Source organism: Mustela putorius, unplaced genomic scaffold (assembly GCF_011764305.1).
Source record: "Mustela putorius furo isolate JIRA1106 unplaced genomic scaffold, ASM1176430v1.1 tig00003859_pilon_pilon_pilon, whole genome shotgun sequence".
In the NCBI taxonomy this organism is placed as follows: domain Eukaryota; kingdom Metazoa; phylum Chordata; class Mammalia; order Carnivora; family Mustelidae; genus Mustela; species Mustela putorius.
In genome coordinates this window covers 9,394,356-9,413,976 of record NW_025422011.1, presented here as the reverse complement: position 1 = coordinate 9,413,976, position 19,621 = coordinate 9,394,356, and the positions used below count along the sequence as shown (strand labels likewise).

Below are 19,621 nucleotides of genomic sequence, written 5' to 3'. Positions count from 1 at the left end.
CAAGTCTTAACAAAAATTTCTATTTGGAATGACAGTTTGAACATTACTTTCATTTTATATTCCCAGTGAATGACCAGTATATAAAGTGCCTAGTTTCTTACAAAATGCCACATGTTTGGGGGTGAAAAAAAAACTGCTGATTTTAATTGAGACCCAGCTGATGGGATACTACATTTGAAGTAAAGTATGATGTCAGCAAAAAATAAGGTAGAGCAATTTCCTACTGGCAAAATCCTTTAATAAGTATTGTCAACGCTCTGCTGGTTAGGACTTAATTTCTTAAAACAGAATTTTATGGCTGAAGCGGACCTTAGAAACACATCTACAGCAATTCATTCTATAAGATGAGAAACTTGAAGCTAGAAGTTGAAATTAGGCAAAACACTGCTTTTGTTTGGATTAAACTGAGTTAGTAGGAAAAAAAAAATAAACTAACCAAAGCAGGAAATGACTGGCTTCAGTACCTAATGCACAGCCCTGCTTTTAATAGAAATTTGACCAGGAAGTTTTTAAATAGTATTTCCTTTTTTGGTGGGGTTGAATGATTTGTGGCAACATTTTTTTTCCCTCTGATAAAAATATAGGTTTATTGTAGGAAATATAAAACATACTAAGAAAGCACAAAGACTAGAAGTTATCAAAAATAGTTCAGCGTATCTCCTTCAGACTTTTTCTATGCAACAAAAAAAGCTTATCGTTTACTTCTTAAATGGAACTCAACAATTATTCACTGACAAACAAGCACAAGAACAGTAGCAGTGCAGGGCTCCTAACCCAGAGAGGGGTGCTGCAATGATTCTAAGGAGCTAGTTGGAAGGCACAACAGCTAAGGGACACCAACTGCCAGCAAGTAAACTGGGAACCAGTGATGAGCAGGTGGTAAGGTTGGTAACTCTGGGGAACAGGATTTCTGCATGACCTTTATTTTTACTGTGTAACAGGAATGCATCAGAGCAGAAGCCTAAATGCGGGGTAGAGAGGAAGGGCAGAAACACAAGTACAGGGAAAGGTCAAAGTGACACTTGCTAGGTTTACCTGGAACTGAAACCTTCTTCTCCACAGACAAGGTCCTCTTGGCTTCCTCTTGAAATTAAGGCTCATCTTCAATGCTGGTCAGGGAGCTCTGATTTGGCCCCTTGAAAGATATAATTCCATCTCTCATGACCAGATAGCATTAAACAATCTTGTGTAAACAGCATAGAGTTATGAGTCCTCTCAAATTCTTCCAAGAGCCTATACTAGCTGTGGGACTCTCTGAGAACAAAATTTCAGTTAATATTTAGTATCTACAGGCCTTAACAAATCAACGGCACAAAAAATCATCTCTCCCTATCCCTATTAGGAACTTTCAGCCACTTCAATACATTCCATACAACCCTCCTCAACTAAGTATTGTTGGACCAAAGCAACCTACTCAGGCTAAGTCCTGATAGAATCACTGTGACTTCCCACCTTGATCTGATGACCTCTCAGGTTATCTCCAGTGATCTTCCAAGTATTAAGAACTTCTGTTTTTAGGAAATCAATTTTGTTCCAATTAACAACTACCAAAAGGTGTTCAGTACCTTCTGTGGAATTCACTCTGCACTCAACGGACAGAGAGGGGATTTACAGCATAACACTGGCAGTCGGTACCCACGTGGTTGTCAGTATTCTTAACTCTGGAGAAGATGCTACCAGTAGCCCTAAGGAAATATGTAAGCCAGACAGAATGGAATATTTAAATAAGACAAGGTGTTTACACCAAATAAGTAAGGTCATACTTAGGGTTTCAACTAGTTTCTGTATATCCTTAGTAACACCCTGGGAGTAGGGGGGCTAGAGTGAATGAGAACTTAAGCTTTCCAAGGATTAATGTTCAAATCCTCTGAAATCCATACAAGGTCAAATAAAATGAGAACTCAGCTCCAGAGTAATAATTCTCGCTGGCACCAGCACGAGGCAGTAGTGATTCTCAAGTTTAATATATTACATATAATATAAAAATAAGCTGAAGTTTTAAGGCATGTCCATTATTATTAAAAGGTCTGAGCTTTTCTAGTCCAACCCTGGGCTTTCCGACAATCAAACACACTGAGCAAAAGCCCACGGAGGTACAACAGAGAGGTATACTAAATGACAAAAGAGCCGCTGCGATATGCCACAGGCACTTCAGTTTTTGAGAAAGCACAGAACGTGCAGATTCCCAAGGGGGGAAAAACCGCTTCAGAGATTTGTAACAGGAAGAAGTGGTAAGTGACCCATCGAACAACATTCCCTGGTGAGTATTACATCCCTCCCACTTCTTTTTCGCTTTGCGTCTTACTGTGAACCAGGCAAGGAAAGACACTGCTTTCTCCAGATGGCTTTTGGTTTTGGAACAAATGCAGGGAAGCTATATCCCTGAATCAGTACTTCGTGGCTGAAAACCCTCCCTCCGGAGACTGCCCATGTCGAAACGGGTGGAGACCTCACAGCGTACTAATAAAGTATCATCCTTGATGAAGGTTCTCTGTCTTAGGGCTTCCAGATGCATAAAAGTCACGTAGCCAAAGCCTTTTGGGTTTCGTGGGATCGTGGGTCTCTGGAAGGCGAGAAGCTCGGGTTTGGCGTCCATGATCTCTTCATGGTTTTGCCTTACCGGCGCTTCAGACTGATCAAGGATCGCAAGGCGTATTGTACCCTGGAAGGGCCAAGGGAGGTGGCTGTCATACTCCCCCTGCATTGTGTGCACGAAGAGGGATATGTAGTTAGCGCAGCGCTGAGCAGTGGGGAGCTGGAGGTGCAGGCGCATGCATAGTTTGTACCCGGGTTTGCCTGTGTAGAAGCCAGGGCTGTGAATGACCACGGGTTTCTCCTCTTCCTGAGACTTCAGGTGCATCCCGAAGTTGCCGATCTTCCAGATGTAGATCCCGTTGCACTGCTGCGCTTCTATTTCAGCAACTTTGTCTTCGAGCGTTCGAATCGTTCGTTTGAGCTCACTTACGTGCATGCTCTGAGTTTCCATCTTAGCAGTTAGCTCTCGGATTTGATGGTCTTGTCTCACGAGGCGACCCTCTAACTGCTGAATGGTTTCTTGGAAATTATGGACCTCTGGGTGGCATGAAGCGGAGACCCGGGACACGGAGGAGGAATCGTACGGCGGCATGTCACGCGGAGGTACAGGAGCTAGAGCAAGGCTCAAACTCTGGACAGCCTGAGCCAGCATTCTCATGTGCGACTGCGTGTTCTCTTGCAGGTGGCGAGCCAAGTGATTCCTCTGCATCTAAAAACCAAGCACAAGCTTTAGGCTGGGACTAGATACTGTGAGGACTAGGAAAGGGACCTAGCCAAGCCACATTAAAGGTTCTGAAGTAATGTCACCGCTTCCCTCAATCCCCCACAACCTTCCGTCTTCGTCAGATTCTTGATCCAGTGAGAAGATCTTGTGTCTTTATTCACTGAAAAAGTGAAGCTATGCGCTGAATACTTTCACCTTTCACTCAGAGAAATCTCCCTCCCACCTACTACAGTAGCAGGATCTATACCTATCCTTCCCCTCTCTCTCTGCCTGTCCAACATTAATGCTTCACCTGGGCTCTCACTGGCACCCACCTTTTTAAGACCTAGGAGGTTTGGCTCAGTTATACCCTTTCTCCTTTATCTTCATTCTCTCTCCTTTACCCTTTCCCTCAGAATATAGTACAGCTTTTCTACTGAAAAAAAAGAGTCCATCTCTCTGTTGAGCTCGTGTCTCTCTTCAGCTAATACCATTTTCTCCCTCTTCCTTTTACAGCTGAAAGGAGTCCATCTGTGCTATACCCAATTTGTTTCCCAAATGCTACAAAGTATAATCTTTCTTGTCTCCACATTCTTCTCATATCAAGAACATCTTATTATATGAAAAAATATTTGATATAACTTTTATTATAAAAGTAAATCACATATGTTATCAAAAAACAGAAAATACAGATGACCCCCCAAAAAAAAATGAATTATCTATGATCTCACCTAACTACCACTAACATTTTTTTAAAGATTTTATTTATCTGAGAGAGAGACAAAGACAGTGAGAAAGAACATGAGTGGGGAGGAGAGGGAAAAGCAGACTCCCTACTGAATAGGGAGCCTGACTCAGGGCTCAATCCCAGGACACCAGGATCATGACCTGAGCTGAAGACAGACTCTTAACCAACTGAGCCACCCAGGCGCCTCCCCCATTAACATTTTGATATAGCTCCTCCAAGTCTTTTTCTCTCTGCATACAATACAGAATCTTCCCAAAAAATGTAATCATAGTGTATACCATTTCTTCACTTTATTCTTAAAATTACTAAATGCATGCTTATTATTAAAAAAAAAAAAAAAAAAGTTAAAAAGTAAAAGTATAGCTGGACTCTCCAGAAAGAATGACTTATCATTAATAACCCACTGCTCTCTGGAGCGCCTGGACAGCACAGTGAGTGAAATGGCCGACTCTTGGTTTCAGTTCAGGTCATGTTCTCAGGGTTGTGAGATCAAGACCCTCAGTTGGGGCGGGCTCTGTGTGGGGAGTCAGCTTAAGATACTTTCTCTCTTTGGGCGCCTGGGTGGCTCAGTGGGTGGCTCATGTGGCCCTTCGGCTCAGGTCGTGATCCCAGGGTCCTGGGATCGAGCCCCACTTCGGGCTCTCTGCTTGGCGGGGAGCCTGCTTCCCTTCCTCTCTCTCTGCCTGCCTCTCTGCCTGCTTGTGATCTCTGTCTATCAAATGAATAAATAAAATCTTTAAAAAAAAAAAAAAAGATACTTTCTCTCTTTGCCCCTTCCCCTGGGGCACACACGCTCTTTCGCTCTCTAAATAAATCAATCTTTAAAAAAAATAGCCATCAGTGGGGCATCTGGGTGACTCATTTGTTAAGCATCTGCCTTCGGTTCAGGTCATGATCCCCAGGTCCTGGGACTGAGTCCCGCACTGGGCTCCCTGTTCGGCGGGAAACCTGCTTCTCCCTCTCACTCACCATGCTTGTGCTCCCTCTCTCACTGTGTCCCTCTCTGTCAGGTAAATAAAATCTTTAATAACCATCAATCTCAAATATTTGACACAACCGATCACTAGTATCGAAACTAATTCTGGAGAACGTAACAATACCACCTTTTCCTTGCCTGAGTCACCAATTTCTAATACAGTCTGTTCACAACTCCTTTGATGGTCTGCTTCTCCTTCCTGTACATTCACTCTATATGATCTCGATTGACCTTCCATTATCATCATGAACCACTTCCCCAAATCAATATTCTGAGTTCCAATTTCTCTTTGGAGTTCAAAACTTACACACTGCATGTCAACCATATCCCCTTCCACTGGTATTCTCAACTCCACTACAGAACAGAATTCTTCAACATTCAAGTATAAAAAAGAAAGAAAAAACTCCTACCTTTACATGGCAACCGAAAGTACTGAAAGTGCATGGAACTGGGGCTGTCGGACAGTCTAGATCATAGTGATTAGGCATCTGAAAACCAAAACAAAGGTTGAAAAATGGTTCTCCCTGCATATCATGTTCTAGTTTAATGATCAAATTTGAAATAAAGATTTACATTTTATCTGAACAAAATCATGTATTGTCTATGAGTGCTTTTGCACAATGCAGAGTTGAGTAGTAGCAATAGGAATCATGTGGCCCTCAAAGATCAAAATAATATTTACTTCCAAAAGTCACAGAGAAGGGAAAGAGCAACATTTCATACCATCGCCCCAAACCTCTCAAATTTCCAGAAAATGCCTTTGTTTTTATTGCTAGGAACTAACCCCCTCTAGTGGCACTTCAGAGAAAAAGCACCTTCTGACTGCAAATAGGGACCAGTTAACTGCATACCCTGAAACCACTGGCTGCGGCCATTATTTCCCTCGTGACTGGCTCTCATAAATCTTCTTTCTTTTAACCAGAGCAGGTTTTGGTTACCATGGTCAGATGCAGATGTCAGAAGGTATTTTAAGCACATTAAGAGAAGTTCTAAAGAAAGTCTCAGCCTTTGATTTGGGGATTCTACAACACATTCTTCAAGGTGAGATCCATTATGCAGAATCATGTACTTTGAAAGTGGTGTCGAATTCCCTTTAGAAATTTAGTTAGACTATATTCATCATAACTACTTCAAGCAGAAATGACTGTAGAAACTACTTAGTCCAATTCTTCATTTTGCATAATTTAGAACAGTGGTCTGCAGAATTTTTGGTAAAGGGATATATAGTAGGTATTTTCAGCTTTATGGGCTTACGGTTTCTGTCACAAGTATTCAACTCTTACTGTTGTGGTACAGTAGCCATGTACAACACACCCACATGTGGGCATGGCTGTGTTCCAGTAAATGTATTTACAAAACAAGCAGTGGGCCAGACTGGCTGATGGGCTGGTCTGCTGATTCCTGATGTAGAATGTCACTTTTCTTGTCACAGATCAGTGGGCAAGTTAGGGGTACAGCCAAGATCAAAATCTAGGTTTTCTCTTAACTTCGAGTTTTTTTCCTACATTATTTTATTTTTGTTGGGTTTAATATGTGATACACAGTTTCCCTCAAAGGAAGAGCAAAAAAGAAAACCAACGAGGTGAGACTTCATAAGCAAAAAGAAGTTTAACACCTTCAAATTAAGGCTTTATTGGGAAAAGAACCCTAAAAGACTCTGTTAAAAGACAAATGGAAAAGTTTAGTCAAGTGATGGGTTTTGCTTGCTGCTACTTAGTCAGGTAATCAATTATGATCTCGGGTTTGCAGGTTTCATGGGTGTATAAATATTTAGTGACTAATATTCATATTTTGTGGGTAAACTCCCCAAATGTCAAAGGATAACAATCAGATGGAATTTTCCTTTCTCCATTAATACAAATGTGCAGTTTTCTATTCTAACTACTACTTTTGATGATGCCCATTAGCAGTCTATGGCAAGAATGAATAGAGGCGCTACCGAGCTTGGAAATCGCAAAATGTCCCACTATGTCTCAGGGCTACAGCTACAAATAATGCTTGGCTACTGAACAGACTTGCTTTCATCGGTTTCACTGTTCTCTCACTGTCACCTAAGATCCCTGTTACACAGTGTGCAAATACGTATTTCTCTAAGTTTTTTCTTTCTTTAAATGGGTAAATACCCATTTAAAAATACCCATTATTTTTATCTTAAAATGACCCAGGTTTGGTAGGAATTTTTATGAATATATAAAACATGGGTATTAGGTTAATGACTTAGGAATTTTAAGTACTTAGGTCTGAATATTTTGTTCTTTTAAAAGTACTATATTAATTTACATGAAAACTTTTCAGTTTTAATACTTCTTCAACCTGTATTCATTTTGCCTTATTGATTCAAACTTCCCATTAAAAACCCAACTCATTTCTTTAATCTACTAATGGAAATATTCACTTACAAAAGGGAATCACTATACCTGTTCTCTGATGAGCATGGTATTGCAATATTCACAGATGACATTTGCCAAAGGACAATTCTGGTCATGGATCTAAATTTTATTAGAGAAATATAAAAAAAAAAAATCATGAGAAAATCTGAAAAAGTAATCTATTTTTATAAAAAGTAATTCACTATAAAAAAAATTAAGGACCTCAATTGGTGCCCAAAACAATTGTAAGATTAATGTACGAAGGTTATTTTCTCTCCAAAGGGAGCCATGTGTAGTAATGGCAGATTCATCTCACCTTCCAGCTCTTTAGAAGAATATGAGTAGTACACACAAGAATCTTTTAAATCATTTCTTTTGAACTTCTTCTGTGACTAGTTTGGATAAAATTTACCAATAGTATAATTAATTGTCCAACAGCAGCAGGATGACTACTTAACTAAAACTCTTACCAGGAAGGTTAAAATACTAGAAGTATTATTAGAGCAAGAAGCTTTGGTGCCCAAGTTCTCATATGCCCCAGGTGAGCTCCGTCCTTCCAGAATACAGTGAACTTGGTTTAGTTGATATACTGAGAAGTAACGAAGCTTCCCGGTTAAGTCCACTTAACCTACTTAAGTTTAGGAAGACATCAACTTGCTCAAATTTTGCCTCAGATTTCTCTATGTGTTTAGCAATTTAGCGGACTTCTTTAATGTTTCATCCACTTAATGACTATGCTTGACCTTCTAAGAAAGTAGGAAAAAAATTATCAACATAAATTTATAATAAGTAAAGTTTAAAGCAGAATCTTCATAGCTCTAAAAAAACATAAATTATAGGTAGGTTATTTTAGTAAAGAGGACACAGGATGGGGATCCTGGACTAGATCTCAGTGCTAGCTTTGCCACTGACTATATTAACATAAAATTGCTTAACCTCTTTACATCTCAGTTTCTGAATGGAAAACTGCTCTAACAGTATGATGCTGTCAAGCATCATGACATTTCTTTTTAAAGATAAACATTTAATTGAAGTATAACATATGTACAGAAAAGTGGCTTCACTACACAGGTGTAGCTCAATAAATTATCACCAAAGGAACACATTTTGTGGTTTTTAATTTATTCTCCATAGAAGTTTTAACCACCCATTCTCTTTTTCAAAAAAGAAAAGTGTAAGTCTGACAAAGTACTTATTCTACTTGTTTGTCCCTAATCCAAAATTAGTGCATTTAAAATATCACATAGAAAAGGAGATCAGCATTGGTCTTCCCTAGAAGCTTGTGTTACTTGCAGATCTACTCCAGTGGTTAAGTAGTATAAACAATGTTTTCTAAGGTACTAAAATGGTTTACTGGCCCCTCTTTCTTAAAAGTCAATCTTCTCACCACTGATAATACAGATTTAGATTGGGAGTAACATCCTCTTCTATATCCTCAAATGTGCATTAAAACTTTTTTGAGAGGAGTAGTGAAATGAATGAATCCAAGTGAGTACATGCCTCTTTATCTTCAAAAGCCATCAACACAGCACAGTTCATGCAAGAAACCTGTCTCCTCGGGCACTCTTTAAGAATGTGAATATTAAGCTGGCATTTTTGGAAGGGACGTTGACACTGGGGACAATTCATGAGAGTAAACTCACAATGTGCTTGGTGATCCTGTAATAAGGAAAATGTAATTGATTAGTATTTGCAATCCTTATGAAATTTCCTAAAAAATAAATCTAAGATTGTACTGTTCCCTTTTATAGAACAGGCTACTGAACCCGCTTTGTCTAGCACACACCATATGAAAGTCTTATTGAAATTATTTTTTATTTAAAGATTTTATTTATTTTAGAGATAGAAAGTGAGCAAGCAGGAGGAGGAGCAGAGGGAGAGGGACAAGCATACTTTGCACTGAGCACAGAGCCAAACACGGGGCTTGATTCTATGACTCTGGGATCATGTCCTGAGCCACCATCAAGAGTCAGACACTTAACGGAGTTAGCCACCCAAGTACCCCTGGCCTTACTGAATTTAAATTATGATTGTGAATTACAGGTTTATACATAGAATGTGAATTGTCAAGTTCATGTATCCAATTAGGGAAAGAAGTCAGATTTTCTGATTATTAATTTATTACCATGTCAAAAGGACCATTCCTTCAAAAGGAGCTAAGTAAAGGTAGGCACGCTGCAAATACATTTTATTATTATTATTTTTTAAAAGATGTAATTGGCTTCTCACTGTTAAACCAAAGTTTTGTTTTAAGATTTTATTTATTTGAGAGAGAGAGCAAAGCACAAGCAGGGGGAGCAGCAGAGGGAGAGGCAGAAGCAGGCTCCTCACTGAGCAGGGAGCCCAACATGGGGATCAATCCTAGCACCCTGGGATCATGACCTGAGCCAAAGGCAGACACTTAATTGACTGAGCCACCCAGGTGCCCTACAAAAACATTTTAAACACTTAATTTCAAATACAACATAAACAATATTTAATTCCTGTAAAACAACCAAGAATTGTTTTATTTAATTTAAAAGCTAATGCTTTTAGCTAACTGTGTCAACTAATCTCAAGCTGTAGGAGGACTCCATTTAGCTCATGATAAAATGCACAACTTAGAAAAACTGAGAAAAAAAGTATGGTTAGGATTCTCAGATGATGGGCAACCATATGGAGTTTGCTGCTTATTTCAAAAGAAGAGAAACAAAATTAAGAGATTAACATGTGACACTTACATTTGAAATACTCCTGGGTTTTATTGCAGATAATGTCCACCTAAAAAATTTGTAGTAGAATACTGATTTCTTTCTTCTTATCACTGGGGCAAAGCCAGATTATATGGAATAAGAAATATATGGTTTCCACTCATATTTATACTCAATTATGAAAGAATTGGTATTAATTCAACAAGAATTTATTAACCAATTATTATATGCTAGGCACAGATGGGACACAGCAAAGTGCGTATCCTCTAGGGATGGCTGTGAATATATGCTAACAGCTAGAAAATAATTTTAATACCTCAAGATGCCTCAGTTCCATCTTCTGCAAGCAACCTTCATTTGGACACTTCACCATCAGAGAAAGAATCTCTCGTTTTGCAAAATTATCAGGAAATAGTTGATTTTCCAGCAATATTTCATTGTCAACTGGACATTTGTGACCAGCATCCCTAAAAGAAACAAGATACATACACTTCTAGTAGATTTAAACAAATATTAACATTGGAAAACACAAAACTTTAAGTCACCGCATATAAGTTCTCCATTGATTATTTCCTATGGAAAGTAACTTAACAACGTCATACTGCCTATCACCAAAATATACTGTTCTTTTGTGGACAATTTAACAAGGGTTCTTTACTGAAATAAATACAACTAGTACCATTTGGTTACCTATCAAAAACTATGTGGCATTTTAGATTTGGGGACAGATTTAAAGCAAAAAAATGAAAAAAATTACTTGAATAAAACTATTTTGATTGGCATGAAGTGAAATAAAAGTTAAGCGTGGACACTCTGGCAGTGTGGCAGGCCTCTGTTCCCTAAGCAGCCAGACAGCGCGCCTGTAGTGCACTGCTCGGTCACAACAAAAAATTAAACCCATGAGCAAAACCCATACAAGGTCACGTTTTTGGGTTTATTCTGAACAGTCATTACAATACTCTGGCTCACTGGCAACAGAAGGTTTCCTTTATGTTTATTTAAGGTACAGTGTAGTAGGGAGCATCTCTGTGTACTTATTCCCAGTGGTTTATTCCATCTTATGATAGAAAAAGCATCCTCAGGAAGCTTGGGTGTCTGTCACTCCCCTTTAACTTTTTGGAATGTCTCAATCTTCAAAAAATATGGCAGGTCAAGTAGGCTACTCAATCATTCAAATATTTGTCGAGCACCTCCTATATGTAAACCAACTAATTGCTGCTGTAGGTAAAAAGTTGCTGAAAAATGGGTCTGCTGTCAAAGGTCTCAGAATTAATAAAAGTGAGAGCCATGATCTTTATGAAGCCTCTCTCAGAGTGCATGTTATTACTACACTGTCAAATACTTTCTGGGAAGCAAAGAAATAGATGCCCAGAACCTATGTGACAGAAAATAAAAACAACCTTACAGAGTAAATTGGAAACCACTGTCCAAGGTATTAACAATCACTCCAAAAGAAAATGGAATTGAACTGAGATAGATTTTGATTCCTTGAATGACTGTAAGGGATGAAAAATTCCAGCACGGTTCCTTTAAGAACTTCAGAGTTAAAGTTAAATGGTCATTTGTGACTTAGAGGGAGACAGGAAAAAAAAAAAAAATGGCTCAGACTTCCTTTTGTGGCTTTTACTTCCTTTTCAGACCAAGTCCCATTACTTGCATGAACTCTATTAAAAAACTGCTAAAGGGGCATCTGGATGGCTCAGTGTGTTAAAGCCTCTGCCTTTAGCTCAGGTCATGGTCCCAGGGTCCTGGGATGGAGCCCCGCATTGGGCTCTCTGCTCAGTGGGGAACCTGCTTCCCCCGTCTCTGCCTGCCTCTCTACCTACATGTGATCTCTATCAAATAAATAAATAAAATCTTTTTTAAAAAACTGCTAAAGATTAGCTACCTTCCTCGGACGTGGGACACTTGGTAAAATACTATACATTTGTACCCACAGGAAAACCAACAATACACTTTTATTGCCTACATAATGATGTAAACAAAAATCATTATAAACAAACAAACAAAAACTGAGCCTTTAACATCATTCTCATGCACATTCTAAACCAGTGGTCTCAACAAGGGCAATTCTGCCCCCCATGGGACATTTGGCAATGTCTGGAGACCACTCTGGGTGAGTTGGAGAGAGGGGGGATACTACAGTTTCAATGAGCAGAGGCCAGGGATGCTGCTAAATCATTCCACAATAATTTCACACAACAAATTATCTGGCCCAAAATGCCGTGGAGGAGGGTGAGAAAACCTACCCTCAATAGATCTCACCAACTCAACAGTGGGTAACACAGTTTTTTCAAGAATTGACATAAGTCCCATGTTCCTTGTAACTTAAATCAAGCCAAGTCCCAAGTATGGATGTAGTTACCCTAAATTCATGTTTTATGCTAAAGTAAATTTAAAAGTTGAAAGAGAAAAACTTATAAGACAAGTGAATAGCCAGCTTAACCTACTTAAGAATGATTTTACCAATATAATTAGATATTGACTGAAAAACATAACCCCCCCAACTTCTTCTATTATTATTATTATTATTTTTAAGATTTTATTTAGTTATTTGAGAGAGACAGTGAGAGAGAGCATGAGCGAGGAGAATGTCAGAGAGAGAAGCAGACTCTCCGTGGAGCTGGGAGCCCGATGCGGGACTCGATCCTGGGACTCCAGGATCATGACCTGAGCCGAAGGCAGTCGTCCAGCCAACTGAGCCACTCAGGTGTCCCTCTTCTATTATTTTTGTTCTGTATAGAATCCTTTAGTCATCTGAAAATATTCCCATCTACTTCTGAATTATAGTAAAATGTATCTATTTCTTAGGAGATGAATTTGAATCACTTGTGGAAATCCCATCTACCTTCATATTGGCTAAAGCAACTATGATTTACTGAGCACCAACTGTGCGTCAGGCACTGTTCCTGGCAATTAGGACATATCAAGAAATAAGAGATCTCAACCCCTGCTCTCATGGAGCTTATCTTCATAAAACAAGCAGACAACAGACAAATGACCCAGCATTTCAGAAGATGAAAAGTGCTAAGGAAGAAAGAAAAGTAAATAATGGGAGACTGAGAGGGTGGGGGAGGTAGTCATGCTGTGGTATAAATAGGGTGGCCCGATTACCTATGAGAAGGTGAGATGTGAGCCATACTGGGGGAAGGAAAGAGGGAAAGAGTATTAGCTAAGCAATTAGCTGAAGTAACAGTGCTCCAAGCAGAGAGAGCAGTTAAAGCCAACTCCCCAGAACAAAGCACGCTCGGTATGTTCAAGAAACAGCAGAATGAACTGGAAGGAAGGGGAGTGTAGTAGAGAGGTGGACAGAAAACGGACTATCATACAAGACCTTGGCTTGTATTCTCAGGTGACTTGCTGCAATGCTCTGAGAAGTGATGATATCATCTTATTTTACCAGGTTGTACTGAAAACAGTCTGGAAGAAGGCAAGGATAGAAGCAGGAGGCCTGTGAGTGAGTCAGATGGCAGTAGCAAGTGGAGGCAATGAGACGGGATTTGATTTGAGATATATTATGAAGGTAGAGCCATCAATTAATACTTTCTTTAAAAATACCCGTTTTTTTACAGTTGTCCATAGACACCAGGTAACAGAATTTAACACAGCTAAAATAAGAATAATCACTTATGTAAACTTAAGTAAATCACTTAAGTAAACATTCTTTATATGGCTGGGATTATCAGATTCTAACAGCATCATCATTTAAAGTACATTTTTTTCTAAATTTTATTTTTAAGTACTCTCTGTACCCAACATGGGGCTCAAACCCACAACTCTGAGATCAGGAGTTGCATGTTCCTCCAACTGAACAAACCAGGTGCCCCTAAGACACATTTATTCTATATTATTTTCTTAAAGCATAGAGTCTCACCCTGTAGTCTGCAACAGAACTGCTTTAAAAAGAAATAGCTAATTTGCCTATTTATTTATCTGAGGGTTAGGAGGGGACAGAGCAGCAGTTACCTTTCATACCACAGCAGAAATGAGGAACAATCTAAATTTCTCAATTTTCTGTCCAGTGTGCTTTTCCCTAAGTAACTTTTTATGTGTAAGACTACTCTTGGGAGGTCTTGTGTTCTATGTAATAATGTTCTCTGTATTTGGTCCTATTACTGGATACAGTTCTTATGCTCATGTACCTTTTTTTTCCCCCCAAGAGTTATTTATTTATTTGAGAGAGAGAGAGAACACATGCACGCAGTGGAGAGGCAGAGAGAGTCTTAAGCAGACTGAGCTGAGTGCAGACCTTCATGACTCTGAGATCACCACCTGAGCTGAAACCAAGAGTCGGATGCTCAAATGAATGTGCCACCAAGGCACCCCACTCACGTACCTTATTGACTTGATGATGCAAGCTTTGCAGAACCTGTGGCCACAGGGTGTTTGCACTGCTTCCCGTAATGCCATCAAGCAGATGGGGCATTCATACTTGCTTTCCAGGGGTGGGTCAAACTCCACATCATACCCCTGGACCTCTTCCATAAAAGAACTGGAGAGGTTCCCCGTGCTGGCGGTCCCACTCACACTGTCATCTTTTGCAGCAGCGCTACAGGAGCTGGTCATGGCAGCACAGCAGTCACTTTCAGAGTGGCTGGATCCACAGCTGTTTTCACAGTGTAGCAGACTCATAGTAACGTGACTATCAATTGCTCTGTAGAAAGAGTGAGGAAAAAATGCCTTAACACACATATACATACACACATATACATGTCACAGCTTATCTACGCAAATCACTTTTTAGTTGAAGTACGTTAGCTATGCTGATATCATTTACAGAAAACTTTTAAAGTTCTTTGAGCTTTGCTTTATGGCTATGATTTTTTGAGCTGTGGAGTTCATGATCTAGGAGAGAGAATATAAGATTAAGAGAAGAAAAGCACCTCAACAGTAACACTTAGTTTTATCACAATTATCTGCTTATGTGTCTGTTTCCTGTGACTGAACTCAAGAATTTTTATATCTTCAGTACTTAGCACAGATCTTTCATATAACAGTTGCTCATAAAGCATCTGCTGAAGACCTGAATTATGCTACTGAAGTTCCTTCAAGTATCATAAGGTGAAGAGCACAGAGTGACCAGCAAGCAGTGCAAGGAAGAGCAATGCGCAAGGAATCGGGTGATCATGTGCAAATACCAGTTGTGGGATTTGGGGCAACCTAACAATTTGGCTCTTGGTTTCTTCTTCAAATTTAAAATTCTACAAGTACTTCAAAATGTTCAATGTGGGGATTTCTACTATGTAGAAAGAATGGAATTGAGAATATATATGTGTATGTCCTTTTGCCTTCAGTCAGGTCAAGTGACTATGTCTCATTATTAATGACTGGAAAAACACGTGAGATTTCATTGGCCTACGGAAAACTATTGCTTTCATGGGAGGTGGGACGCCTTCAAATTCTGAACCATTACACTATTTATGAATTAGAAGCCAATGTCTAAAAGTGATACCCAGCATATGTAACCGAGTCTCTGTTGCAGATAATTACACCTGATAATTAGGCATTATCTGGCACAGATATAATAATGTGCCAGATATAGTTCTATAAACAGAATGTAAGCCTCTAGTCAATATGGTAGATGTTTATCCCCCTCCCTGTCTCAGTTTCATATGAAAATCCTGGCTGCCACTAGGCCAAACAGTGGGTTAGGATGGTAATCCTGTATCTTTTACTTCCATACCTCCTTCTTTTTCCAGACACCTTCTTCTCAAAAAGATCAACAAAGGAAGAGGCACTGTTCTGGCTGGAGAGGCAGTGGGTGAAGCTTAGATGCTGGAATTTGAAGACAGGGGTTTAATTCTTTTCTCCATTATTTGGTGTAGGACCTGGATGAATCAGGTAACCTTCTATGCTTCAGTTCCCTAATGTATAAACAGAGATAATGATGAAGCCCACCACAGAATTACTGAGGATTAAATGTGTTAGTATGTGCAAAGTACTTAGAACTGCATCGGGAAGAATGAATTATTATGATGTGCAGTTCCATATAGCAATTTTATTTAACAATTTTACTGCCTCAATTTTACCAAAGTGGAAACTATGGAGCATAAAAGAGTTAAGTAACTTGCTGGAAATCATAGGCAAAACCTGAAGTGTTCCCCCAAGGTTGATACAAAGTAACTACTGGCCAATTCCCTATCATTTAAAGAAGTTCTAATATTAAACTGAATAGCTGTGAAGAATGAACAGTCACAGTCTTCTCACTTGTAAGGTGCTTTATAACAATATCCCCTGAGCCTCAGTCCATGTTTTGGTTCAACTGTTCCTGGTTTGCAAAGAGTTTTTTGGTGTGTACAATAAAGTTTTACCAATTACTACTTCAGAGATTCGCTGGCTTGTACTTCTACTGTTTTTGAACTTTGACAAAGCACAGCCTTAATTAAATATTGTGGGATATAACCACTGATGACTTATTTAGACTACAAAATGAATAAATATTGTCATAAATCATGGCTTGTCATACATCATGGCTTAAATCCACATACTAGTGTCTGGGTATATATTACAATCCAAAGAGTACAACGTTAAGTATCTGAGGGAAGGGGGTAGTATGGTGATGCCAAAAATGTGCTCCTCTACAATCAACAGATACTAATGAGAGAAAGCATCTCAACTAAAGAAATCAACAAGGTATGTCTTGAATTGGTCAATTTTAAGTCAATGGAAAATTCATTCATGGCAAAACACAAAAATCCTATAAAGTAAAACGATATAAAACAAAATACTGAGAAAGTACCTTTATTCTTCCACTAGCTTTAGAAACAACTATTCACAAACTCTTTAAAATCTATTCCTGGGGGCGCGCCTGGGTGGCTCAGTGGGTTAAAGCCTCTGCCTTCGGCTCGGGTCATGATCTCAGGGTCCTGGGATCAAGCCCCATATAGGGCTCTCTGCTCAGCGGGGAGCCTGCTTCTCCCTCAACCCCTCTCTGCCTGCCTCTCTGCCAACTTGTGATCTCTGTCTGTAAATGAATGAATAAAATCTCTGAAAAAAAAAAAAATCTATTCCTGAAATGCAAAGACTTGCAAAACGTGCAGCACTGGCCAAGGAGTGCTGCAAAACAGTCAGCTGTGAGATCTGAATTTTGAATACAAATTCAAGAGGCATTCTCCTTCCTAGGCACTATTTGTTTTCCTCCTAGAGGCAAGGATCTGAACCACTTCTTAAAATCCACAGAGCCAACAGTGTATCAGCATCACGTATCCCAACTTACCACAGAAAAGGTCTGGCCTTTACAATTCTGAAATACTGAGAAGTATATAGAACATGCAGGTTGAAACTCTGCTCATCATATGGGCAACAAGTGCCTGAATGAAACACATTCCTTCCTTGAGTCACTAAAAGGCCACTCTGTCCTTAAACCACCCCAACCTCAAAATCAGCAAAACCCTTTCTATCTTCCCCAGCAATCACAGAGGAGTGGATGTTATGGCAGTGGGTTGGGTTCACAAGGCCAGCACTCAGACATTCTTGACAAGTTTTTCTCGTTTCTACCCCCGTGTAGCAAGACAGTAGTAACCTGTTCTCCCGAGAAACAAGAGAAACACGCAAATACTATATATTCCAAGCTGCTAATACTTTAGGTGCTTTCTGTTCACATTCAAGACAGTCCTAACTCTCAACTGGAGTTCCCCTATAGCCAAATACTAGGAACAGCTTTATCAGCCCTGCGTCTGGAACAATCTCTACAACTACCGAACGCAGGGGCGGAGGAGGAAACATTCATATCATCTGAACCTTTTTTTTTTTTCTTTTTAAACTTGCTGCCTGGGACCTCCATCGAGTTCAACAGGGAACCCAAAAATAGCTTTCCCCCACGACAGTGACAAAGAGCGATGGGAACTTAAAAGGTTTGCGTTTTGTTTTCTTTTTTCCTTTAAAAAAAAAAAAAAAAAGCTGGTAACAGCTCCGAGGGACGGGAAAATCCAGGAGGCAATTTCCTTTTCTGGAAAGGGGAATATGCGGGGCGAAGGGAGGCAGGGCTAAGGAAGGGGGCGCGGGATTCCCGCCGGCGGAGGGAGGGAGGGGTGGGGGTCCCCGCAGGCAGGGGGAGCAGAGATGAGCGGAGAGGGGTCGGCGTGCCCAGGGGAAACGTCCCCTCGTTTCTCTCTGGGAAATGAGGAGACAGAGGGCGGCCTCCCCAACCTCTGGGAAGCGAAGGGACAGGGGGGCGGCGACCCCGACCTGTGAGGAACCGGAGAGGAGGGCACGGCGTCCCCAACCTCGGGGATAAGGCCGCGGCCGCCGGGAGGAGACGTCCGAAGAAGACTCACCGCTCTCGTCCGCTGGGCCACCGACTCCAGCCGGCAGCACGACTCGGCTCCGCCAAGGCTCCTCACTTCCGAGCTGAGGCGACCTGGAAGCCAATCTCCCTACCCGAAGGCCGCTTCAGCTGCGACCCCGGGCCCGCCCGGAGCCCAAGCCCCAGCCGCGGACGCCCCTACTTCCGCCTTCTCTGCTCTCCCTGCGCAGCGAGGGGCGGGGATCGGGCGGGGGCGGAGACAGAGCGGCCTAGCGGGGCCCGGGTGCCCCCTGGCGGCAGTCCTCCACGGACCCCGCAGGCTTCGGCGCAGGTGCGGGGCAGGTCTCGCTGTCAATCAACCCTGTGCGCTCTGGCTGGGCTTCCTTTGCGGCTCTCGAATTGGGTATCCCACCTTGGAATTCCACACACCGCAGTCCTGAACTGGTGTGTGTGGGTGTGGGTGGCTGTGTGGGCGGGTGGGTGGAGCGTTTCTATAGCTTCCCTATCCAAGCAGGAAAAAACCCCAGCTGGGTTAGATCACTTGACCTTCGGGAATTCTTAAATCCCTCCCCAACTTGCCAGGAAGTTTCCACAGTACTTAGAACCCTCTGTTATTATCACCTGGTCCTTCTCCTTTAACCAGTCGAAGGGAGTCAAACCCATGTATTAAGCATATCTTTGAAACTGCTGCCAATGACACCAGCTTCTTTTCTGTCACTGTCATGGGAAAGCTATTTTGCACTCCCTGCAAAGCCCTGTTTAACTGGAAGCAAACGTCAAAGGAATGTCACCGACACTTTGCAGGAGATACACAAAAGATTCCCACCCCCTCTGCAAAGGTGGCTCATGTTCACCGCTAAGGCGGGGTGGGTATTATAGGGTAATGGTAATACAGTTTTAAAATCACTTTTAAGGGACTTGTGAGAGGAAAAAAAAAAAGACTAGTAGGTAGAGAGTTGTAAGAGATGGAAACAGAAGGGCAGGCAAGGGCTAGATCATGCAAGGTCTTGTAATCCATGCAAAGGAGATTTATAAGAGGGAAGAGATGTGAAATCATGCATGGGAATCGCTCTGGCTACTGTGTGAAGACTAAGGACAAGGATGGAAGAAGGGCGAAGGGGAAAGGACGTTGTGGTGTTCCAGGAAAGGTGGGGACTTGAACTGGTGGGCAGCAGTGGATGTAATTAGAAGTGGGCAAATTCTGGACGCATTTTGGAGGGAGAGCCCCATATCATAGGACTTGCTGATTGGGTCTGAGCAGGTGATAATGAGGGACTGTTATATATATATTTTCAAGATTTTACCTACTTATTTGAGAGAGAGAGAGAGAGAGCATGAGTAGAGGGAGGGGCAAA

General features: G+C 41.0%; 1 protein-coding gene across 3 annotated transcripts; it reads right to left on the bottom strand.

Moving 5' to 3' along the window:
- Positions 1-1,935: 1,935 nt before the first annotated feature.
- TRAF6 (TNF receptor associated factor 6) lies at positions 1,936-18,508 on the bottom strand. Of its 3 annotated transcripts, none has more exons than XM_004756000.3 (8): positions 18,298-18,508; positions 15,705-15,885; positions 14,358-14,675; positions 10,338-10,488; positions 8,832-8,990; positions 7,380-7,451; positions 5,373-5,450; positions 1,936-3,244 (listed from the first exon to the last, which is right to left on the bottom strand). In XM_004756000.3, the coding sequence occupies exons 3-8, from the start codon at positions 14,651-14,653 to the stop codon at positions 2,375-2,377; spliced, it is 1,626 nt and encodes a 541-aa protein (XP_004756057.1). In that variant the 5' UTR covers positions 14,654-14,675; positions 15,705-15,885; positions 18,298-18,508; the 3' UTR covers positions 1,936-2,374. The 3 variants fall into 3 exon arrangements, with proteins under 3 accessions (XP_004756057.1, XP_044921947.1, XP_004756058.1); XM_045066012.1 differs by having other exon boundaries at positions 15,705-15,796; XM_004756001.3 differs by lacking the exon at positions 15,705-15,885.
- Positions 18,509-19,621: the final 1,113 nt, after the last annotated feature.